Genomic DNA, 26,803 nt, shown 5'->3' on the forward strand with positions numbered 1-26,803 from the left:
TGAGCACATGCGAATCAGGGAACATGGCTCCTTACACGTATCAGCCAGACACCAGCTCCTCACAGAGTATCTGGGACATGATGACCATGTACAGCAGTGTGTTGGAGAGGACCTCAAAGCAGTTGTAGGCCATCACGGCCAGCAGGATGACCTTAGTGATTGCATGACTACAAAGCACATAGAACTGCACAATGCATTCTAGGAAGAAAAAGGCATTGTCCTTGTTTATGCATCTTTATTTCCATTGAAAAGCTTGGTAGTGGACATGTGTTTTAACCCATATGATGACACATTGAACTCTGATATACAGTAGTGGTGACAGTGTTTGTTTACTAGATTATTTTTTTCAAAGTCAACACCAAACTACTGTTACTGAATACATGTCTCTTGAGAAAGACAGTCTAATGATAGCATCATTCTAAAACAATGAGGAAAAAGAACATAACTGGTAGTGATTACTTACATCATGTAGGCAAAACCATCACAAGACAGTTATGTTGTTTATTTTAGATTTAAAGAGATGGGAAGGGTGCTTAGAGGTTGATTAAATTTAAAATATCAAATGGGATTCATGTCATGATCACAATCCATGAATAGAATATTCTCAGTGTGGACCTCCAAGCTGTTGATGTAAATGAATTTAAAGCACACAGGATAATTCCATTTTAGAAAATATTATAATAGCAATAGTCAATGAAATTACAATATTTTGATATTTCTGAACTTTTTAATTTCATTGTTTTAAACAAGGAGTCTCTAAGTGGAAGAATAATCAGTTGCCTAAATTGTCATATAAGCCTTGGGAATATGTTTTTGGTACCCTTGCCAGAACCTGAGAAAGTGAGTGACTCTACTGACTATACAAAGAAAACATGCAAAAATGTATTTATTAAAACACAATCATTATTACTGCTCACTACTATACAGGTCAGGTGGGCAGTTCTGCTGATTTGGTCTGTGTTTGCTTGATCTGAGCTCAGCTTACTTAGGTCTATGAGATCAACTGGCAGTTCAGCTGACATAAGAGTTTCTCATTCTTGAATCTGGTGGTGGGCTAAATGTCAGAGAATATAATGGAAGGAATGGGCAACTGGGTTATTTTTCTCTCATTACTCAGTATTCTAATCTGTGTTTGTTCATATGGCAGCTTCCCAGGTTTCAAGAGTGTGTATAAAGTACTGAAATCTCTCAAAGGTTTGGAATTTGCTTCAATGTCATTTTTGCCACCTCTGTTAGCCAAAATAATTCACAAACATAGGCTGTGTTGGAGGATTGGTCAAATTGAGAGTTCTGTTGAGAAGGATTCAGTAATTATGCCCATGTTCCAAAAATAGATAAATAAATTATACATAACCTTTGCAATGGCTGCGTGGGCAAACTAATTGTATGACAAACAAATAGGGCAGGCACTTGATGCAACTACTTTTTGCATATATTGGTTTTCTGAGATCCATTTGTAAGCCTGTGGTGCAGTCTATCAAACTTATCATTCTGTCACACCGGAGCTCTTTTGAAAACATGTTCAGGATACAGACAATATTTATTCAACTTTGCAGTCATGCTCAAATAACTGGAATATAACACTACACACGAACACACGGGTGCAAGCACACACACACTACACAGTACTCACTCAATATTAATTGATTGACTCAATATTACATTCTTATTTTCTTGGGTTTGTTTATTCCATTCTCTCCTGAATAAAATGCCTTCTTCACTGAAATATGTCTCCTAAAATCCTGCCCATTCTCCAGGCCAACTTTAAATAAGACCTCTTTTATACTCTATTCCTTGCTTGAAATTTTTTAAAATATTTATTCTAGCCTGTCTTTTAAAACAGCCCCGTTCTTTATTGCCCCAGCATTACCACCAAATTATGCATTCCTTGAAGGCAAAGCCTATGTCTTACCTTTACTGCCATTTGTAGATATGTCATTAAAAAATGTGTGTTTACTGAGAAACTACTACATCCCAAGTATTTAATAAAAAAGAGGGATGGAATTAATGTTTTTTTCAGATTATGCAAGGTGCCCCACATATCTATATTATCCTTTGGTCTTCACTATCAGATTATGAACCAGTTCATGTTCTCACAATTTGCATAGGTTTAAAACTAAAGATGAAAGAGAGGCTGAACTTTTCCTGCAAAGAAGAGACAAAGCCAAATTTAGTCTTTTTGAAACAATATCCACGTCCTTGCCATTGTGCAAATTTAAACATTAATTTTAAATGAATCTTTTAAAATGGCCTTTTTGGATATAATTTATTTAAAAGTTAGGGACCAATTCTACTAAAACAATATGCTCAATGAGAAAAGACTCTAGTGTCCATTATCTTGCTGACTGTATTCTTGACATCCTTATTCCTCAGACTGTAGATCAAGGGATTCAACATGGGGATCACCACTGTGTAAAACAGAGGCTACTTTGACCGTGTGCCTGGAGTTTTCAGAGTTGGGCACACAGTAGAGGAAGAAGATGGTGCCATGGATGATGGTAATAGCAGTCAGATGAGATGCACAGGTAGAGAATGCCTTACGACGTCCACTGGCTGAACTCATTTTCAAGATGGTGACAACAATAAACACATAAGAAGTGAGAATGATGAGTAATGCACTCACCACATTAAAAGTAGCAAAGATGAAAACCAGCAACTGGCTGACAGAAGTATCAGAGCAGGAAAGGGAGAGAAGAGAGGATAACTCGCAGAAGAAGTGATTGATTGTGTTGGAACCATGAAAAGATAACTTCAAAGTAGAGCATGTGAGTATCAAGGAACACCCTACTCCCCATGTATATGATTCTGCCACCAGCATCGCACAGAGTCTCTGGGACATGGCAACTGTGTACAGCAGAGGGTTGCAAATGGCTACAAAGCGGTCATAGGCCATTACAGCTAATAAAAAGATTTCAGTCACCACAAAGGTAGAAAAGAAAAAAAATTGAACGACACATCCTAAAAATGAAATGCTTCTGTCTTCTGCAACTAGGTTCCCCAGCATTTTGGGAGCAATGATGGAGGAATAGCACAAATCCACAAATGAGAGGTGGCTGAGGAAAAAGTACATGGGGATGTGAAGTTTGGGGTTAATTTTGATGATTACAATCATCCCAAGATTCCCTACAACAGTGACACTGTAGATGGCCAGAAATATCAAGAAGAGAGGAACCTGCAGTTCTGGGCAATCTGAGAAACCCAAAAGGATGAACTTGGCCCTGCTTCTATTTCCCTCTGAGAGAAACATGGCTTCAGTTTATTGAAATCTGAAAGTCAGTCCTGGAAATTAAAAAATAAATAAATAAGCATAGTAACGATACAGGAAGCTTAGTCAACTATCCTCTGCTAGGACTGGAAATAATGCCTTTTTCAGAATCTATGTGTTCGTTAATCAACAAATGATAAGCTTCTAAAATTTTAAAACATGGTAACTATTTTTTTTTCTTAAGAAACACCATTGAACTGAATTTTGTTTAAGGCCTTGAGTCCAATTTTTAGTATTTATGAATATATAAAATGAGATTTAAGTATTGTATAAGAATTCATTGCCACCAAGTCAATTTTGGCTCATAACAACTCTATAGGACAGATTGAACTGCCCCATAGGGTATCCAAGGAGAAGCTGGATTCAAATTGCCTGCCTTTTGATTAGCAGTCAATCTCTTAACCACTACACCACCAAGGTTTCTGGGATTATACGGTAATTTTAAATCAAATCCTCACTTAACACTTTCAGTTCTCCTTAAATATTATCAGCTTGTAAAAGACAAGCCCCGCCCGATGCAGTGACAAATTATGTCAGCTCCACAGTCAATAGCAAAAATCAGAATTGTCTAAATTATTTTATTAGCTAACACAGTACAGGTACACACTATGGACATAAAGAATGGACAGCCTTAACACTTCCCATTTATGTTTTTATTGTTAATGCTGCACAGTATGTTAACCTTAGTTTTTTTCTTTCTGACACAGTAAACCTGATTCCAAAATAAATCTTAATTAATTTGTTTTATCAGCCTAATTGGTGCCAATGGTTAATGCCCTTGGCAGCCAATCCAAAAGTTTGGAGGTTCCAGTCCACCCAGTGGAGCCTTTGAATAAAGGGCTAGTGACTTCAGAAAAATCAGCCACTGAAAACGTTCTGGAGGATAGTTCTACTCTTACACATATGGGGTCATCATGATTCCAAGCTGGCATTTTTTTTTTTTAATGTTTTTCAAATTAGGAAATCCTAAATTCCACTCAGGACCCCTGGCAGCTCAGTGATTAAAAGTACTCCCTGCTATTCAAAGTTTCAGGGGTGTGAACCAACCAGCTGCTCTGCAGGAGGAAGCTATGGCACTCTGTTCTGGAAAGATTTGCAGCCTTGGAAACCCAGTGGGGCACTTCTATTCTGCCCAATAGGGTGTTTTTTTAATAGTTGTTAAGTTTCAATTCTTTCTCATTGCTTTGGGAAAAAAAAGAAATTAGAACAGATGATAAAATAAAAATATTCTGGCCTACATCCTTTCTCTAGAAGTGGCATAATACAAACCGGAAGAAGCCTTGACTTTCCCAGAGACCTGCAGATAAAGACCAGACAATGACCCCCAACCGTGTATCCATTTCCCTACCCAAACACTGGTCCATTTTATAGATCTACCTACTAGTATATTTCCTTTATTAATGATCACTCTCTTTAATTTGGGAGCAAACTAGGGACTCTAAATCTGGGAAGTATTCCACTGACATTGTTATGTGCCACAACGATATACTTGAGGGCAGCATCCAGATGATACACAGGAGAATGGGATTTAGAGAAGTTTATACACCAGGAATAAATACTCTTTCACTGAGAAATTCCCATTCCCAAAGTATCTCCAACTTACTTCTCTTCCTTCAACACATCTAGAATACTCATTCTGTCCCTATATTATGCCTGTAGAAGATAAAAGCATGCAGTAGTAGTGCACTTTTAAGTCATTTCACGTAAAAACAATAATATAAAGGAATCACTGCATTTCTAGAATTGGTGGCCAGTGCCTCTCAGAACCCAACATACTGGGAAATTCTTTCTCTGTCTATGATTTCTCATAAGTTTATCTCTTATGCTGAAACCTAACAAATCATTGTCAAATGGCCAAGAAATAAAGATATCAGGTCTAGTGGTGGACTGAGATCCTCATGACCCTATCATGTTCTGGTATAAATCTGAGTGCTCAAAAGCCAAAGCATCACACGTACAGTAATTTTAATCACAACATTTTTAACACCATATTTTATTTATCTAAGGCATTTAAACCTTAATTTTGATCAAATACATGCCTTTAATGTCATTGCCCTTTTTTCTACCAAATGTGGATGTTAAATTGATAATAAATGTATTCTCTCATTTAGTCCAGGAAATAAGAGAACTAAAATCTCCTTCCATATAATTTCCTCCCATTTCATCGTTCTTTTGGTATCAGTAGACACATATGTTCCCCGAGAAATGCTTTAAAATCTTAATTAAAGCTTGAAAGATAGATAGATCGAAAGAAAGATTGATAGATAGATAGATCAATTGATAGAAAGATGGATAGATAGATCGATCAAACAATAGACGGATAGATTAGATAGATATAGATAGATAGATAGATAGATAGATAGATAGATAGATAGATAGATAGATAGATAGATAGATAGATAGATAGATAGATAGATAGATAGATAGATAGATAGATAGATAGATAGATAGATGACAGATAGACAGATTGATTGACAGATTGATATTCTTTTTTACTAAAGATTCTGTCTAATCACTGATTATTCCATTCTGCTTAAATGCCTGTCTATTCTACCTTGACAACTGCTCCGAAAATTTATAGAAGTAAGAACATACATATTCCGAAAACTGTCAGGGCACATCTATTCCCCCACCTAAGGTATCTGTCATCCAGGGTGCTATTATTGAGAGGTCAATTCCTCTATGCACACTGTGCATAAAGGGTACACATTCTGTTCCTTGTATGATCAGATATGTACCTTTTGCTATGGTTCTATATTCCTCATGAAATCACTACATCTTAAGGTTACATATTACCCATTAGTTGTTTCCTAGATAACCTACATTGAAGTTAATATCACTATGTCTTTAGAATTTTAAAACAAACCTGCTAATGGTAAAGGGAAGGTTTTTCCTGCATCTGGGAAACTTGGATGGGAGTGAAGTGTATGCCGTATTATATCTGTACTCACAACCTTGGATCATGAACCCTAGAGACTATCTCTTGCCTCATTCTCTAGAGGACACAAAATAAACAATTAAAATTAACTACCTTTCTCACCTGTACTAGAATACCGTGAGAAAAATTATAGTATCAGTAGGGACATTTTATAAGAAACAAGTTATATTTCAAAGTCACCTTTCCCAGTCTCCTGAACATTTCCATACTCTCCCATAATTATCAAGTATATCTATCAACAGGAGACATAACTATTAAATATGAGTTGACTGAATGCTATGTGCTATTTTAAAAGGTGAGAAAGGATGTCTAAGTGCAGTTTTGATTTCTATTATTGTGAGTCCAATCGAACAACTCTTGGTACATTTTAGAGCTATTTATATTTCTTTCATGTGGGCTCTTTCATCATATCTTCTGTCCATTTTCCTATAGGACTAATTTTCTTTTTCTGCTCAACTCTGTGATAGAAATGATGATTTCTCATTTATTTCTTTTTTCATTTTAATTTATTCTCTCTTGTTTTTGATATGAAGTTTCTGTATATTCATGTAATCTAAATTTTAAACTTTAATTTCATAACCTGTTTTGATGTGTGGAGTAAGAAAGTGATCCAATTTCATCTTTTCCTCCTATGGCTAAGGAAAGATCCCCATATGGCTTTTGAACATCTGTTTGACAAAATACAACACTATTTTAATAATAGACACTTTATAAGATGTCGGAAGCTCTGTTGCCATAGTGGTTAAGTATTATGGCTGCTAACCAAAGGGCCGGCAGTTCAAATCCACCAGGCTCTCCTTGGAAACTCTATGGGGCAGTTCTACTCTGTCTTATAGGGTCTCTGTCAGTCGAAATTGACTCGATGGCAATGGATTTGGTTTTTTGGTTTGGTTTATAAGATGTCTTTTGCAGCAGATTGCCCAATGCAATTTGTCATTTGATTTCTTGTCTGCTGTTTCCATGGGTATTTTTTGTGGATTCAAGTAAAATGAAATCCTTGACAACTTCAATCTTTTCTCCATTTATCATGATGTTGCTTGTTGTTCTTACCGTGGTATCATGGTCCTTTTCCTCACTCCTTCTCAACATTTTCATTTGTTTCAAGTGCAAAGGTGCTCAATCATAAGATCTGCAGAATCCAATGACAAAACCTTCAGACAAGAATTATTTCCCTTTTTCACACAGCACATCCACCTGAGTCTCACAACAGAGACTCAATGCTTCCCCCACATGTCTGGGAATCACCAGTGATATACAACGGAAATAACTTTAAAGTCAAGTTATCAGATCAGAAAGACCTTTTCTAAGATGAGTTATTGTTCCTCGAATTGAGAGAGAAAAAAATCACACCGTCATAAAATTTATTGATTCTGAAAGTGACAGTTTAAACAGGTTCATTACAAGCATCCTCAGATGAAACAGAATTAAGTGGTTTTGTTAAGGTGAAAAAAAAAGAGACAAGGTATTGTGTCTCATAAAATAAACTAACCATCATGATACAGGTTTATTACAAGCTCAATGCCAACGTTCTGGGATTTCATTCATTCCAGAATAATTTTTTTCAGAATAACTTTGGCTAGAAAAAATCACTGCCAACTTCTTGCTTTGTCAAGTATACTATCCAAACACAATAAAGATAAATAAATTAATTAAACACATCCACACTCATAAGCAAACAAAACTACCATCTACTGATATAATTATTCCAAGACAGAGCAAATATTTCTGGAACTGGATCAAGAACTCCAGATAACATCTGAAGTATAGAAGAGTCAGTAAGTCTAGACATGGGGGAGAGGAGGTACAGGAAGAGCACAGAAGCTGGGAGAAGCTACACACTAACATTGGGAATGCTCACTCATCACAGTCATTTTGGGATAGGGCTGGGAAACACCCCTAACAGAAATCACAGGAAAGGGACTAATATGAGGAAGCTATTATAGCCTAATAATTTAAAAGGTGCACAAAGTGCCTTTGGGAGTTCTCAGGTCAAGCAATTGGAAGGAGGCAAAGGAAGACCATGGTGATATGAGAAAGTGCTACTGAATCTCACTGAGCCCCAACTTGGACAGGCACTATGACCAGGAGGAATAGCCAGGGCAGTAGGGCTAGAGGAATTCTTCAGACTGACAGGGCAAAACAGAAAGAAAACTTTTCCACTACGAGCAGGTGCACTCATGGGGAAATACACAGAAAGCCCACATTTGCTGAAGGAAACCCAAGCTCCATCGCTTACATCAGTATCTGAGAACAGCTAAACCACTCCTTCCCACACATGATTATTGAATTCCAGAGTTCAAGCATTCAGAATTACTGGATCAGCAATGAAAAAAGCCTGAGGATAAGAGTGCTGTCGAGTAGATTCAAGAAGACAATACCAAGCCCACTGCTGATGAGTCGATTCTGACTCATAGCAACATCGTGAGGCTGAGTGGAGCTGCCCTATGTGGTCCTCAGTGCTGTAAGTCTTTGTAGAGGTAGGCTGCTGCATCTTTGTCCCATGGAACAGCTGGTGGGTGAGGGTCCCGTTCTTTTGGTTGGGAGGTGTGCGCTTGGCCCTGTGACACTAGAGAGTACAATCAAAAAGTTTTCCCATGAAACAAAAATAAAAGATTTAGAGAGGCAAGGCCAAGATGGCTGACTAGGTAGAAACTACCTCGGATCCCTCTTGCAAAAAGACTCGGAAAAACAAGTGAATCGATCACATACATGACAATCTACGAACCCTGACCGTTAAACACAGATCTAAAGAGTTGACCTGAGTGACAGGGGAGCAAAAAGCTGCATCCTGAAGCAGGGACCGCTTCTGGAACCGGCGACCCATGCCACAGCCTTGAGCCCTCGTGGTTCCTGGGTGCTGAGTGGCGGGGCTGATTGCAGCTTGCTGAAGTGGGGCAGTCACGGGACACAGCCCTAACCCCTAGCCCCCTGGAGTAACCTCCGTAGACACTCAGCCAGCCCAAGCAGGCTGCACACTGACGGGGCTAGAGAGAAGGAGCAACCAAGGGGAAGCAGCGACTGTTTTTGGAGCCTGGAGCCAGTCTCCCAGTCAGAAAACCTTGGTGCCGGGCTTTGGACTAGGCATAGGGGAGCTGAGCACGGCATCCTGAGATGGCGCAAACACGGAACGCAGCCCTAGCCTCCAGAATTGACCTCGGGGGAAGCCCAGCCAGTGCACGAAGGCAGCGCAGTGATGCGGCTGACAGGAGGAGAAGTCACCGGGAGGCATTGACTGGTTTTGGAGCCTGGAGTGCAGCGCCCCAGCCAGGGAACCTTGCTGCTCGGCTTTGGATTGGGAGAGGAGAAACTGACCACAGCTTCTGAGACAGCACAAGCACAGGACACGGGCCTGACCCTAGGAGGCAGTCTCGACTCAGCCAACCCACACAGGCTACACGACCCTTGGGAATCTTCACCACCAAGCAGGATAGGTAACTTTGTCTATATTCCAGGGTGCTACTCTCTCCTATCTATCTGATCCCTCCCTTCCTCTTCCCAGGCGGCTTCATTAACATTGGAATTTCCTGGGACAGAGAGTGAAGTGCTCTGTGGTTTTTTTCTCTTTTGCTAACCCATTCTCCTGGCCTGGAAGAAGCAGCTACAAAAAAACCAGGGACCAAAAATCCTTCCCTGACTTCCTGAAATTGGACTAAAAATACAGAACTAGCTCCAGCCAAGCATATGAGATCCACATTCTTGGGCTTTCATCCCTACAGGGAAAAAGGTGACTATTATAATGCAAAGGCAATCCTGATAGTGATCTGACTGTAATTGTTTTAGCGGATTACTGGAAAGACAAGTTTCCCAGGTCTCATATCTCTACCTATTAAACAGAGCTCTCACTAACCCACAACGGGGAACTGAGGGCTGAAGCCCCACCCAAACCCCCTAGCCTCCTGCCATAGGGGACTGAGTATAGTGACACCGACCAATCTGTAGAGGTACATGCATTTGGTGCCTAAGGTACAGCTGCAGAGCCCACCCACCAAAGTGCTTCAGGAATAGAGACACACCTACCTCACTGGCACTTGGGGAAGCCTGTCAGCATCCTGCTCCCTCTGGAGTGTGACCCCCTGCTGCTACTAGAATCTGGTGCACAAAACTATCACCACTACTCCTCTAAGTGAATAGGTGAGAGTCTACTCCACACACTTGGTGACCGAAAATCAGATTCTACTCAAGAATAGTGAATGGACTCTTAGGCTTATATATCTGGTAACAGCCCAAACCAGCTGGTAATAGCACATAAGTGATTCAAAGGCTACAACAATCAAGACAGCACAATCTAGTAGCCCATCACATATATTGAAAGAAAACAAAACAAGATAAGACTCGGTCAGCAAATATAAAATAAACCATGGCAATATCTTAGAGATGGCTCAGAGACAGCACTCGATATTAAACCACATAAAGAAGCAGACCATGATTTCTTCTACAACTCCCCAAATTAAAGAATCAAAATCTTTCACAAACGAAGATACAATCCTGGAATTGCCAGATGCAGAATATAAAAAACTAATTTACAGAATGCTTCAAGACATCAGGGATGACCTCAGAAATAAAATAATGCAGTCTACAGAAAAAGCCAAGGAACACACTGATAAAGCAGTTGAAGAACTCAAAAAGATTATTCAAGAACATAGTGTAAAAATTAATAAGCTGCAAGAATTCATAGAGAGACAGCATTCAGGAACCCAAAAGCTTAACAGTAAAATTACAGAATTAGACAACTCAATAGGAAGTCAGAGGAGCAGAATTGAGAAACTGGAATGCAGAGTGGGGGAGGTGGAGGATAAGGCAATTGACTCCAATATAGTTGAAGAAAAATCAGATAAAAGAATTTAAAAAAATTAAGAAACCCTAAGAATCATGTGGGACTCAATCAAGAAGAATAATTTGTGTGTGATTGGAGTTCCAGAACAGGGAGGGATAACAGAAAATACAGAGAGAATAGTTGAAGACCTGTCAGGAGAAAACTTTCCTGACATCATGAAAGATGAAGGGATGTCTGTCCAAGATGCCCATCGAACCCCATATAAGATTGATCCAAAAAGAAAATCACCAAGACATATTATCATCAAACTTGCCAAAAACAAAGATAAAGAGAAAATTTTAAAAGCAGCCAGAGATAAAAGAAAGGTCTCCTACAAAGGAGAATCAATAAGTTCAGACTACTCAGCAAAATCCATGCAGTCAAGAAGGCAATGGGATGACATAAATAGAGCACTGAAGGGGAAAAACTGCCAGTCAAGGATCATATATCCAGCAAAACTCTCTCTCAAATATGCAGGTGAAATTAAAACATTTATAGATAAACACAAGATTAGAGAATTTGCAAAAACCAAACCAAAGCTACAAGAAATACTAAAGGCAATTGTTCGGTCAGAAAATCAATAATATCAGAAAACAACACAACACAAGGTCACAGAACAGAACATCCTGATATCAATTAAGATAGGGAAATCACAAAACCAAATTAAGATTAATTTTAAAAAGAAAAAAATGCTCAAAACAGGGAATCATTGAAGTCATTAGGTAAAAATCACAATAATAAAAAAGAGGGACTAAATACAGGAGGCATAGAACTGCCATATGGAGAGGAAATCAAGGTGATATAGGACGATACAGGTTAGGTTTTTACTTGGAAAAATAGGGGTAAATATTAAGGTAACCACAAAGAGGTCTAATAATTCCGTAACTTAAAAGAAAAACGTAAAGACTCAGCAAACATAAATTCAACTACTATGAAAATGAGGAACACACGATTTACAAAGAAAAACATCTCGGCACAAAAAAGTAAGTGGAAAAATGAAATTGTCAACAACACACACAAATAGGCATCAAAATGACAGCACTAAACACATACTTATCTATAATTACACTGAAAGTAAATGGACAAATGCACCAATAAAGAGACAGAGTTTCAGACTGGATAAAGAAACATGATCTGTCTATATGCTGCCTACAAGAGACACACCTTAGACTTAGAGACACAAACAAACTAAAACTCAAAGGACGGAAAAAAATATATCAAGCAAACAACAATCAAAAAAGAGCAGGAGAAGCAATATTAATTTCTGACAAAATAGACTTTAAAGTTAAATCCACCACAAAGGATAAAGAAGGACACTACATAATGATCAAAGGAACAATTGACCAGGAAGATATAACCATATTAAATATTTATGTACCCAATGACAGGGCTGCAAGATACATAAAACAAACTTTAACAGAACTGATAAGTGAGATAGACACCTCCACAATTATAGTAGGAGACTTCAACACTCCACTTTCAGAGAAGGATAGGACTTCCAGTAAGAAGCTCAATAGAGACACGGAAGACCTAATTGCTACAATAAACAAAATTGACCTCATAGACTTCTACAGAACACTCCACCCGATAGCTGCAAAGTATGCCTTTTTTTTCTAGTGCACATGGAACATTCTCTACAATAGATCACATATTAGGTCATAAAACAAACCTTTACAGAATCCAAAACATAGAAATATTACAAAGCATCTTCTCAGACCACAAGGCCATAAAAGTGGAAATCAATACGAGAAAAATCAGGGAAAAGAAATCAAATACTTGGAAACTGAACAATACCCTGCTCAAAAAAGACTGGGTTATAGAGGACATTAAGGAGGGAATAAAGAAATTCATAGAATGCAACAAGAATGAAAACACTTCCTATCAAAATGTCTGGGACACAAAAAAGCAGTGCTCAGAGGTCAATTTAAACCGATAAATGCACACATACATATAGAAGAAAGAGCCAAATCAGAGAACTGTCCCTACAACTTGAACAAATAGAAAGCAAGCAATAAAAGAATCCATCAGGCACCAGAAAAAAAAAAACAAATAATAAAAATTAGAGCTGAACTAAATGAATTAGAGAACAGAAAAAAAAATCAAAAGAATTAACAAAGCCAAAAGCTGGTTCTTTGAAAAAATTAACAAAATTGATAAACCATTGGCCAGACTGACTACAGAAATACAGGAAAGGAAACAAATAACCTGAATAAGGCACGAGATGGACCATATCACAACAGACCCAACTGAAATTAAAAGAATCATATCAGATTATTATGAAAAATTGTACTCTAAAAAATTTGCAAACCTAGAAGAAATGGGTGAATTCCTAGTAAAACACTACCTACCTAAACTAACACAATCAGAAGTAGAACAACTAAATAGACCCATAACAAAAAAAGATATTGAAAAAGTAATCAAAAAGCTCCCCACAAAAAAAAAAGCCCTGGCCCAGACAACTTCACTGTAGAGTTCTACCAAACTTTGAGAGAAGCGTTAACACCACTACTACGTAAGGTATTTCAAAGCATGGAAAATGATGGAATACTACCTAACTCATTCTATGAAGCCACCATATCCCTGATACCAAAACCAGGGAAAGACACCACAAAAAAAAGAAAATTACAGATCTATATCCCTCATGGACATGGATGCAAAAATCCTCAACAAAATTCTAACCAATAGAATACAACAACATATAAAAAAAAAAAAAATCCACATGACCAAGTGGGATTTATACCAGGTATGCAAGGTTGGTTTAATATTAGAAAAACCATTAATGTAATCCACCATATAAATAAAACAAAAGACAAAAACCACATGATTTTATCAATTGATGCAGAAAAGGCAATTGACAAAGTCCAACACCCATTCATGAAAAAAACTCTCAGCAAAATAGGAATTGAAGGAAAATTCCTCAACATAATAAAGAGTATCTATACAAAGCCAACAGCCAACATCATTCTAAATGGAGAGGGCCTGAAAACATTTCCCTTGAGAACGGGAACCAGACAAGGATGCCCTTTATCACCGCTTTTATTCAACATTGTGCTAGAGGCCCTAGCCAGAGCAATTAGGCTAGACAAAGAAATAAAGGGCATCCGGATTGGCAAGGAAGAAGTAAAATTATCTCTATTTACAAATGACATGATCTTATACACAGAAAACCCTACGGAATCCTCTAGAAAACTACTGAAACTAATAGAAGAGTTTGGTAGAGTCTCAGGTTATAAGATAAACATACAAAAATTACTTGGATTCCTCTACATCAACAAAAAGAACATTGAAGAGGAAATCACCAAATCAATACCATTCACAGTAGCCCCCAAGAAGATAAAATACTTAGGAATAAATCTTACCAAAGATGTAAAAGACCTATACAAAGAAAATTACAAAGTACTAGTGCAAGAAACTAAAAAGGACATACTTAAGTGGAAAAACATACCTTTCTCGTGGATAAGAAGATTTAACATAGTAAAAATGTCTATTCTACCAAAAGCCATCTATACATACAATGCACTACCGATCCAAATTCCAATGACATTTTTTAACGTGATGGAGAAACAAATCACCAACTTCATATGGAAGGGAAAGAAGGCTCAGATAAGTAAAGCATTACTCACAAGGAAGAAGAAAGTGGGAGGCCTCACTCTACCTGATTTTAGAACCTATTATACAGCTACAGTAGTCAAAACAGCCTGGTACTGGTACCACAGGCACATAGACCAATGGAACAGAATTGAGAACCCAGATGTAAATCCATTCGCATATAGGCAGCTGATTTTTGACAAAGGCCCAGTGTCAGTTAATTGGGGAAAAGATAGTCTTTTTAACAAATGGTGCTGGCATAACTGGATATCCATTTGCAAAAAAATGAAACAGGACCCATACCTCACACCATGCACAAAAACTAACTCCAAGTGGATCAAAGACCTAAATATAAAGACTAAAACGATAAAGATCATGGAAGAAAAAAATAGGGACAACATTAGGAACCCTAATACAAGGCATAAACAGAATACAAAACATTACCAAAAATGACGAAGATAAACCAGATAACTGGGAGCTCCTAGAAATCAATCACCTATGCTCATCTGAAGACTTCACCAAAAGAGTAAAAAGACCACCTACAGACTGGGAAAGAATTTTCAGCTATGACATCTCCTACCAGCAACTGATCTCTAAAATCTATATGATTCTGTTAAAACTCAACCACGAAAAGACAAACAACCCAATCAAGAAGTGGGCAAAGGATATGAGCACACACTTCACTAAAGAAGATATTCAGGCAGCTAACAGATACATGAGAAAATGCTCTCGATCATTAGCCATTAGAGAAATGCAAATTAAAACTACGATGAGATTCCATCTCACTCCAACAAGGCTGGCATTAATCCAAAAAACACAAAATAATAAATGTTGGAGAGGCTGCGGAGAGATTGGAACTCTTATACACTGCTGGTGGGAATGTCAAATGGTATAATCACTTTGGAAATCTATCTGGCGTTTTCTTAAAAAGTTAGAAATAGAACTACCATACAACCCAGAAATCCCACTCCTCAGCATATACCCTAGAGAAATAAGAGCCTTCACACAGATATATGCACACCCATGTTTACTGCAGCACTGTTTACAATAGCAAAAAGCTGGAAGTAACCAATGTGTCCATCAACAGATGAATGGTTAAATAAATTATGGTATATTCACATGATGGAATACTATGCATCAATAAAGAACAGTGATGAATCTGTGAAACATTTCATAACATGGAGGAACCTGGAAGGCATTATGCTGAGTGAAATTAGCCAGATGCAAAAGGACAAATATTGTATAAGACCACTATTATGAGATCTTGAGAAATAGTATAAACTGAGAAGAACACATTCTTTTGTGGTTACGAGAACGGGGAGGGAGGGAGAGTGGGAGAGGGTTATTTACTGATTAGTGGGTAGATAAAAACTACTTTAGGTGAAGGGAAGGATAATACTCAATGCAGGGAAGTTCAGCTCAACTGGACAGCACCAAAAGCAAAGAAGTTTTCGGGATAAACTGAATGCTTCGAAGGTCAGTGGAGCAAGGACTGGGGTTTAGGGACTATGGCTTAAGGGGAATTCTATATCAATTGGCAAAATAAATTCTATTATGAAAACATTCTGCATACCACTTTGAAGTGTGGCCTCTGGGGTCTTAAATGTTAACAAGCGTCCATCTAAAATCCATCAATTGGTCTCAACCCAACTGGATCAAAGGAGAATGAAGAACACCAAGGTCACACGATAACTATGAGCCCGAGAGACAGAAAGGGCCACATGAACTATCGGCTTACATCATCCTGAGAGCAGAAGAACGAGATGGTGCCCGGCCAAAACCGATGATTGCCCTGACAGAGAAACCCTGAGGGAGCAGGAGAACAGTGGGATGCAGACCCCAAAGTCTCCTAAAAAGTCCAGACTTAATGGCCTGACTGAGACTAGAAGAATCCCGGCAGTCGTGGTCCCCAAACCTTCCATTGGCCCAGGACAGGAACTATTCCTGAAGACAACTCATCATGCATGGAAGGAACTGGACAATGTGTTGGAGAGAGATGGTGATGAAGAGTGAGCTACTTGTGTCAAGTGGGCACTTGAGACTGTGTTGGCATCTCCTGTCTGGAGGGGAGATGGGAGGTTAAAGAAGGTTAGAAACTGGCAAAACGGTCAAGAAATGAGAGACTGGAGGGATGGAGTGGGCTGACTCATTAGGTGGAGAGTAAATGGGAGTATGTAGTAAGGTGTATATAGGCTTATGTGTGACAGACTGACTTGATTTCTAAACTTTCACTTAAAGCACAAAAAAAATTATTTAAAAAATAAAGAAATAAATAAAAGATTTAAAGTAAAATAACAAAGATAAAAAAATGGTGCAAGTTCAACAAAAACAGTAAAACATAAAAAATCATAAGAGAAGAAAGTCCAGTCAAACGCAAAACAAGAAGAAAAAGAAATTTCTACGATGGAGTTCAAACTAAGACAAGGAGTTGATAATTATCAGACTGTGGTGAAAAATATGTTTAAAGAAAGCAAAAAGCACACAAAAAACAAATTAGCAGAGACAGGGAAACAAATAGAACAACAAAGTAAAAGACTCAACGTGGAAATTGAAAACCTCAAAAAAAGAAAACTAGTGGAACTGAAGAATAAAACAAATGAATCACAAAAAGCAAGAGAAACCCTCAACAATAGAGTTGAACATATGGAAGATAGAATAAATGAATTAGAAGACAAATTAACTGAACTTACCAAGACTCAAGGGAAAAGAACAAAGAAAAGTAAATAAACACTAAAGGAAATATGAGATTCAATTAAGGAATCTAATAATAGAATTATTCTAATCCCAGAGCACCATGACAACAATGCATGGAAATGATTTTCCAAGTTGTAAGTTGAATTTTCCAGATATGAAGAGAGAACCAAGCCTCTAAATACAGAAAGCTACACAAACCCCAACTAAAAGAGGTAAAAGAAGAGCAACTCCATGCTGTATTCTAATAAAATTCTCGAAAACCAAGTACAAGAATTCTGAAAGCAGCAAGACAAAAGCATAACATAACATACCAAGGTGCTTTCAGGACAATCATTGCAGATTTCTCCCCAGCAACTCTAGAGGCCAGAAGACAATGGAGAGACAGACATACACAAAATAAAGCAAACAATTGCCAACCAAACAAAATTTTTTTAAATTGTGTTTTAAGTGAAAGTTTAGAGATCACATCAGTTTCTCATACAAAAACTTATAAACACATAGTTATGTGACCCTAGTTGCTCTGCCTGTACTAGGACAGCACATTCCTCCTCTCCACCCTGTATTTCCTGTGTCCATTCAATCAGCTTCTTTACCCCTCTGCCTCATTATCTTGCCTTGGGACAGGAGCTGCCCACTTAGTCTCGTGTCTACTTGAGCTAAGAAGTACACTCTTCACCAGTAGCATTTTATGTCTTATATCTTATAGTCCAGTGTAATCTATGTGTGAAGAGTTGACTTCAGGAATGGCTTTAGTTTTAGGCTAACAGAGAGTACAGGGGCCATGTTCTCTGGGGTCCCTCCAGCCTCAGTCAGATCATTAAGTCTGGTCTTTGTACTAGAAGCTGAATTTGAGTTCTGCACCTCAATTTCTCCTTCTCCATCAGGGACTCTCTGTTGTGTTTCCTGTCAGGGAGGTAACTGGTGGTAGCCAGGCACCATCTAGTTCTTGCATTCTCAGGCTGATGGAGTCTCTGGTTTATGTGGCCCTTTCTGTCTCTTGGGCTCATATTTTCCTTGTGGCTTTAGTGTTCTTCATTCTTCAATGCTCCAGGTGAGTTGGGACTAATTAATGCACCTTAGATGGTCACTTGCTAGTTTTTAAGACCCCAGATGCCACTCCCAAAGTGGGATGTAAAACATTTTCTTAATAAACTTTGTTATGCCAATTGACCTAGATGTCCCCTCACACCATGGTCCCCACCCTGCTACTATGAGTCAGAATGCACAGCACAGGTTTGGTTTTGGTTTTTAGATAATACTCAAAAAAAGAAAATAACAAATTTTCGCAAGGATGTGGGGAAACTGGAATCCTTACCCATTGCTGGTGAGAGTGTAAAATTGTACAGCCTTTGTGGGAAATAAATAAATAAATAGATAGATAAATAAGTAAATGAATGAATTAATAATAAATAAATATGTAATAAATAAAAAGAGAGAGAATAGTATATGTTGGCGAGGATGTGGGGAGATTGGAACTCTTGGCCATTGCTGGTGTAAGATGCTACAACCAGGATGTTAAATTGTATGGCACTTTCTCTAAAAACTAGAAATAGAACTACTCTCTGATCCAGCAACCCAACTTCTAGATACATACCCTAGAGACCTAAAGATAATGACATGAACAGACATATACACAATTATATTCATTGCTGCTTTATTAACAATAGCAAATATGTGGAAACAACTGAAGTGTCCATCAAAGGATGAATGGATAAGCAAATTGTGGCACATATAGACAATGGAATACTATGCAACCATAAAGAACAATGATGACTTGCAAAACACATTATAGCACGTATGACCGTGGAGGGAATGACGCTAACTGAAGTAAGTCAAGCATATAATGACAAATATTTTATGATCCCTATTTTTCAAGAGGACAAGAATATACATAGAGAGAGAGACAAATGTTCATTGGTGGTTACCAGGGAAAGGTGGGGGGAGAGGAATGTACACTTTAAATCATAGAGACTTGACACTTTTTTTTTTTGGTGATAAGAAGTGTGGCACCAAATGTGGATGTAGTGAGGACAGCAGAACCATAGTAAAAATCAGTGTTTGAGCACATGTGGGTGGGTATAATCATATTGACATTTGGGTAGATAGAGCTTTGTGTGTAAATGAGAACAGAAAGAAGTATCTATATGTGTGAATACAGATATTTGGGTGGAGTCAATAAATTTCGACTCATAGCGACCCTATGGGACAGAGTAGAACTCCCCCATAGAGTTTCCAAGGAGCGCCTGGCGGATTCAAACTGCTGACCCTTTGGTTTGCAGCTGTAACACTTAACCACTACGCCACCAGCGTTTCCAGATACATAACTAAACGTCTTCTAAGACTGGTTTTCTGGATTTAAAGCTTAAGACAATAGTCTCATGGGACAATTCAGTAAACTGGCATAACAGTTTACAAAAATCACAATCTTCATCCGAGTGAAGTGAGTAGTGTCTGAGGTCTTGAAATATTGTGAGCAGCCATCTAAGACAGAAGTACGGGTTTCTACTTTGCAGGAGCAAAAGAGTAAGAAGCTATCCAAAACCTCAGGGAAGAAAGAAGTCTACAGGAATTATGACCTCATTCACTCCCGAGACTTGAGGAACTAGATGGTGCCCAGCTACCAACATTGAACAGGGTCAGAAAAGATGATTCCGGAGAGTTGGAGAAAAATGTGGAGCAGAACACAAATTCTTATTTAAAAATCCACACAAATTGGAACATTTGCAAACAAAGTACTCCCTGAGATTGTCCCCCTGAAACATTATTTAAACATACAACCAAGCCTGTCCCTTAACAACACGATATAAGGAAATAGCAGAGAGGCACATAAAATAAAGGCTATTACCCGTAAGATCAGTGCTCTACTGAAAAACCATCAGTATGAAAACTAATGATCAACAATTACTCAGCAGCAAAGATGAGAAGATAAGGGGCCAGGGAAACTAGAATACTAGATTTGTAACAAACATAACACAATTAAAGGGACTGTCAACACATTGTAATAAGTGCAACTAATGTCACTAAAAAAAATTGTGTGGAAATTGTCAGATGGGAACCTGACTTGCTGTGTAAACTGTCAAAAAAAAAACTAAATTAAAAAAAAGAAAAATACAATTCTAGGATGGCACCCAGATGTCTAAGTTTATCTCTTCCTTGGGTGGTCAGGCTGGCAAATCTTGGCAAATTTTCAATTGTGCTTCTCACACTGAATTGTGTAGCCCTGCCAATGCCTGTCAGGTACTTTGGGTCCCTTTACCGTAGACAAACCTCTCAAAAATGTATTTGTTGAAACAACAACCATTTGTTTATTCTCAAAATTGCATGGGTCAGGTGGGCAGTTCTGCTGATGTCATCTATGCTTGGCTGATCTTGGCTTACCTTATGGGAAAAACTGTCAGGTCAGTTGATATAAGAGGGTCTCAAGTCTGGCGGTGGGCTAGACATTAGCTGGTATGATTGAAGAACAGGATAACTGGGCTATGTTTCTCCCATTAGCCAATATTCTAGTCTCTTTTTTTTTCATATGGCAGTTTCACATTGTTCCAAGAGAGTGTGCAAAAGCATCAAAGCCTCTCAAAGTCTTGGAGCTGGACTCAGTGTCACTTTTGCCAACTCTGTTAGCCAAAACAATTCTCAAGAGTAGGCTACATTCAAGGATTGATCCAATTGATTCAACCACCTGATGTGTACATCTGCAAGGGGTACTGGAAGGCTTGGAGATTTGGGACTATGTTTTCAGTCCACCATAATGAGTAGTAAATCTTTGTGAAGGAAAAGTTGTTTCCAAAATATTAGCTTCCAACAAAATTTGGAAAGCACACTACTTATGTTTCATGCATTTCAAAAAATACTTTGATGAAAGATGAACGTGAGAAATTGGCACATAACTGGGATAGAGTTGAAAGAATTGAGTGTAATTGCTCAATTCAATTACAACACAATTTTCAACAGCTTCTATTCCCGTTTACTTTTAAAGTGACCAAATTATCTAAGCATTTCCAGCTATTAAAAAATAGAAACAGAATCAAGGCTGAATTTACCGTCTTCTAAGTAAGTCTTATCCTTCCACGGATACGTTAATACGTCTTAACTGAAAATCAAAATATCCTCCTCATAAAAACAAATATTTCCAATGATTTTTTTTCCAATTATGATTATGTTTTTATCTAAATTTGCAATTCAATTACAACTCGATAGTGTAATTACTATTGTATTGTTATAAAATACACTTACTCGAAAGAGAACTTTCAATAACACTAAAAGCATTATAAGAAATTAAAAATAAGAATGTGATTCTTAAAATGCCATTATCTATGAAGAAAGTTAAATTGAAATACGACTTTAGGAGAAGACGGAAAAATGTAAATCTGATTGTTCAAAATGATTTTTTTCAGTTTGAATGAATTACGATGTGTAATGGAGACTACACTTCTTTCTGATATTTAAGCTTACGATGAAATATTTTATATGTCAAATAGAATTCCTGGGGGTATATACACTTACAAAACTAATTTAATGGTATATGGACAAAAAAATTGAAAACTACTCTTACATATTAAGTAAACTTACAGGCAAAGGGATTTGCCATAAAGGACCTGGAATGGCACAATTTGAAAATGAAAGAACATGAGATTGTATGAAAGTATTTACTAGAAAAGGTGTTTACCAGTGTGGGTGGATTCTTAAATGATTGCTCCAATTCTGTCAACAGTTGCTTTTACAACTGGCAACTGTAGCCAAGTTAATTCAACCGTAGGGGGTCTCAATTTCATCAGCATAAAAGCTAAGTTGGCTGTGTCACTTTGACTGCAAAATGAGATTATCATTTCCCACAACAGGAGTGAAGTGGAAGTTCTCTGCAAAAAGGGATTGGCTACCCATCATTGAGTCAATTTAACAGAAATACCAATTATTTCCTAAGACCAAAGAAAATTATAAATTATATAAGTGTCAGATATGTAGTGAAAGATAAATTTGTAAATACCCAGAGAAACAGAAATTAAATAAATGAAAAACCATTATCTCATCAGACCCTCAATTACTAAGATGATGTTTCTACAGTCTTTATATTTGCATGTACAATGACTGTTTAATTAATCTTTATCAACTCATGCTTTAAAAAAAAAACCCATTGCCATTCAATGGATTCCACCTGACAGTGACACTATAGAGCTGAAAATTAAAAATTAGAATAACGATCGTAAGTTTAAAGTCATATGACTCTTCTAGTTAATTTCTTGGGTCATATAAAATTGTTCTGCAAATTATTTTTTTCTTCCTCACTAAAACTCCTGGCAAATTATTTCTCCCACTATTTTTTTGTTTTATTTGGAATTTAAACTAGAGAAAAGAGAAGGGTGTTCAAGTTTGTCAAGCAAAACTGAGTTAAGAATATAGAACTGATATGTCTAGTTGCAAATGACAGTCTGCATTTCATTTTATTTTGAATAAGTTTAGGTGAACATTACCGTGCAACATATTTGGCAAATTCAAATAATTGTTTTGAATTTTTCTATGGTGGATGGGAGTCCTGTTGACAAGAATTTACTAATATGCTCATGTTCCAAATACATATATATAAATATAATAAATTAATCAATAAAGTATATACAACACTTGTGATAATTAAATGGGAAAACTAAAAGCATGAAACACAGACAGGGCAGGAACTTATTTTTTCTATTTTTTGCATTTTCTTGTTTTCTGAGACCCATTTCTAAGCCTCCAGTACAGCCTGTTGAAACTATCATTCAGTCCTGTTGGAGCTCCTTTGAAAATACGTTCAGGTTATAGACCTAATTTATTCAACTATAAGATACCACATATACACACACACAGATGCACACACAGACCCACACATACAGTATTCACTCAATAAAAATTGGTGGACTCAATATTACAGCCCCATTTCCTTGAGTTTGTTCATTCTAGTCTGTCCTGAATAAAATGCCTTCTTTAGTGAAATGTGTATCCAAAATCCTGCCCATTCTCCAGGCCATCAACAATAATGTCTTTTTTATGTTGACGTATTTCTAATATCCCTAAATTGATTCTAATTATTCCTTGGCCCAAACCTTCTATGGTAATGTTTATAGTGGCAATAGCCACTTTCTTTATTGCTCCAGCATCACCGGTAGATTATGCATTTCTTGAAGGTGTGTCTTATCTTTAATTCCATCTGTATGTACATATATGTATGCATAAGCAAAAAAGTGTGTTTCTTGAGAAACTACTATATTCCAGGTATCTTATAAGACAGAGGGATGGAATTAATATTTATTCAGATAATGCAAGGTGCCACACACGATCACTGTATTATCTTTTGGTCTTCACCTTCAGATAATGAGCTATCACATGGTGTCATATTTTCATAGATTTAAAACTAAAAATGAAAGGGCTTGTGGTCTTTTCTTACAATAGTGAGACAAAGCCAAGTTTAGTCACTTTGAGCCAAAATCCCCATTCTTTCTGCTGTGCAATATTACTTATAATTTTTTAAAATATCTTTAGAAGCAAGCTTTTTGGACAAACTTTATTTCCAGTTAGAAACAAAAACTACTGAAATACTATGTTTAATGAAAAAAGAATGTAAGATCTTTTATCTCACTGATTGTATTCTTGACATCCTTATTCCTCAAACTGTCGATCGAGGGATTCAGCATGGGGATCACCACTGTGTAAAACACAGAGGCTACTTTGACGGTGTGCCTGGAGTTTTTGGAGTTGTGCACACAGTAGAGAAAGAGGATGGTGCCATGGAAGATAGTGATGGCAGTCAGATGAGAGGCACAGGTAGAGAACGCCTTACGACGACCACTGGCTGAACTCATTTTCAAGATGGTGACAACGATAAACACATAAGAGGTGAGAATGATGAGTAGTACACTTACCTCATTAAAAGTGATAGAGATGAAAAGCAGTAACTGGGTGAGAGAAATATCAGAGCAAGAAAGAGAGAGAACTGAGGAGAGCTCACAGAAGAAGTGATTGATTGTGTAGAAACCATGAAAAGATAATCTGAAAGTAGAGCATGTGATCACCAAGGAACATACTACTCCCCATGCGTATGATCCCACCACCAGCATAGCACAGAGTCTCTGGGGCATGGCAACTGTGTAGAGCAGAGGGTTGCAAATGGCCACAAAGCGGTCATAGGCCATTACAGCCAATAGAACTGATTCAGTCACCACAAAGGTACCAAAGAGAAAGAATTGCATTACACATCCTAAAAATGAAATGGTTCTGTCTTCTACAACTAGGTTCACCAGCATGTTGGGAGCAAAGATGGAAGAATAGCAGAAATCCACAAATGAGAGGTGGCTGAGGAAAAAGTACATGGGGATGTGCAGTTTGGGGTTAATTTTGATGATTACAATCATCCCAATATTCCCTAAAATGGTGACACTGTAGATGGCCAGAAATACCAAGAAGAGGGGAATCTTCAGTTCTGGGTAATCTGAGAAGCCCAAAAGAGGAAATGTCACACGACTTTTATTACCCTCTGACAAGAACATGGTTTCTGTTTGTCGAAATCTAAAAGTGAGTCCTAGAAGTTAAAAAAAAAAAAATTAACATAGTGGGGATAAAGGAAGCTTGGATCAACTTCCACATGTCAAGACTGGAAAGCACATCTCTTTCAGAATCTATATTTTTATTAACCAAAATGTGGTAAATTTCTAAAATTTTAAAATATGATTACCACTAAAATAATTTAGAGATCGTACAGTAATTTTAAATCAAGTTTCGCATAATAACTTCAGCTCCCCTTGAATGTAATTGGTTCACAGAAGACAAGCCTAGCCCGATGTTGGATTACGTCAGTCTCACAGTCAATAACAAAAATCAGAAAAACCTAAATTATATTATTTAATCAGTTCATAACAACTACACACTATGGATATAAAGAATGGACAGCCTTAAAACTTTCCATTTGTGTTTTTATTGTTAATTCTGCATAGCACTTTAATCTATGTTTTTGTTTCTGACACACTATCACTCATATCAAAGTAAATCTCAGTTAATTTTTGGCAGCCTGTGTGGTACTATTTGTTAATGCCCTTGGCTAGAAACCAAAAATTTGAAGGTTCCTGTCCACCCACAGGCATCTTTGAAAAAAGGGTTGGTGAGCTAATTCTGAAAAATCAGAGATTGAAAAATTTATTGAGCATAGTCCTACTCTTATACTCATGAAGTCCCCATGATTCCAAGCTGACTTGTTGGCAATATTTTTTCATTCCTCAAATCTGGTAGTTCTGAGTTCTAACCTTCCTTCATTGTTTGAGGAATAAAAACACTAGGGCAGATGATAAATATAATCCAGTCTACATTCTTATTCTAAAGATGGCATAACAGCAGTCAGAAGATGGCTTGAGACACCTAAGTCAATTGGCATAATAAAATCTATTAAGAAAACATTCTGCATCCCACTTTGGAGAGTGGCATCTGGGTCTTAAACACTAGCAAGTGGCCATCCAAGATGAGTCAATTGGTCTCAACCCACCTGGAGCAAAGGAGAATGAAGAACACCAAGGACACAAGGTAATTACAAGCTCAAGAGACAGAAAGGGCCACATGAACCAGAGACTACATCAGTCTGAGGCCAGAGGAGCTGGATGGTGCCTGGCTACATCTGGTGACTGTCCTGTTTGGGAACACAACAGAGAACACCTGAAGGAGCAGGAGAGCAGTGGGATGCAGACCCCAAATTCTAGTGAAAAGACCAAACTTAATGGTCTGACAGAGACTAGGAAAACCCCACATGTCATGGCCCCAGAACTTCTCTTGGCCCAGGATAGGAATCATTCCCAAAGACAACTCTTCAGACAGAGATTGGACTGGATAATGGGGTGGAGAGGAATGCCAGTGAGGAGTGAGCTTCTTGGATCAGGTGGACACTTGAGACTATGTTGGCATCTACTGTCTGGAGGGGAGCTAAGAGGGTAGAAGAGTTTAGAAGCTGGTGAAAAAGACAGGAAAAGAGAGAGTGGAGGGAGGGAGCAGGCTGTCTGTCTCATTAGGGAGAGAGAAATTGGGAGAATGTAGCAAGGTGTTTATAACTTTTTGTGTGAGAGACTGACTTGATTTGTGAACTTACACTTAAAGCACAATAAAAATTAAAAAAAAAAAGAAGAAGATGCCTTGACTTTCACAACAACGTGCAGATAAAATCCAGTCTATGATCCCCAGCCATGCGTTCATTTCTCCACCCCATACAATGGTCCATCTTACAAGTCTACCTAATACATTCCCTTTGTTAATGATCATCCTCTTAAATTTTGAGCAAAGTAGAGACTCTAAAATCATGGGAAATATTCCAATGACACTGTTATGTTCCACACAGATTTAGTAGAGAGCGGAATCCAGATGAAACACAGGAGAATAGGATTTAGAGATGTTTTCACACAGGAATAACTAAAGACTCTTGGACCGAGAAATTCCCATTCCCATAGTCTCTCCCATTCACTTCTGTCGACACATCTAGGATACTCATTTTGTCCCTGTATTA

At 37.7% G+C, this 26,803-nt stretch overlaps 1 protein-coding gene and 1 pseudogene across 1 annotated transcript; both read right to left on the reverse strand.

The window, feature by feature from the left end:
* Positions 1-2,307: 2,307 nt before the first annotated feature.
* LOC126064107 (olfactory receptor 5D18-like) lies at positions 2,308-3,247 on the reverse strand (annotated as a pseudogene).
* A 20,623-nt stretch (positions 3,248-23,870) lies between these two features.
* LOC126063798 (olfactory receptor 5D18-like) lies at positions 23,871-24,812 on the reverse strand. Its single transcript, XM_049862180.1, has one exon. It carries the CDS (start codon positions 24,810-24,812, stop codon positions 23,871-23,873), a length of 942 nt encoding a protein of 313 aa, XP_049718137.1.
* Between the last annotated feature and the right edge of the window lie 1,991 nt (positions 24,813-26,803).

Source organism: Elephas maximus, chromosome 20 (assembly GCF_024166365.1).
Source record: "Elephas maximus indicus isolate mEleMax1 chromosome 20, mEleMax1 primary haplotype, whole genome shotgun sequence".
Classification (NCBI taxonomy): Eukaryota; Metazoa; Chordata; class Mammalia; order Proboscidea; family Elephantidae; genus Elephas; species Elephas maximus.

What these genes read in the sequence shown, in the direction of transcription:
- LOC126063798 (XM_049862180.1), bottom strand. Translation starts at nt 24,812, where the DNA reads ATGTTCTTGTCAGAGGGTAATAAAAGTCGTGTGACATTTCCTCTTTTG.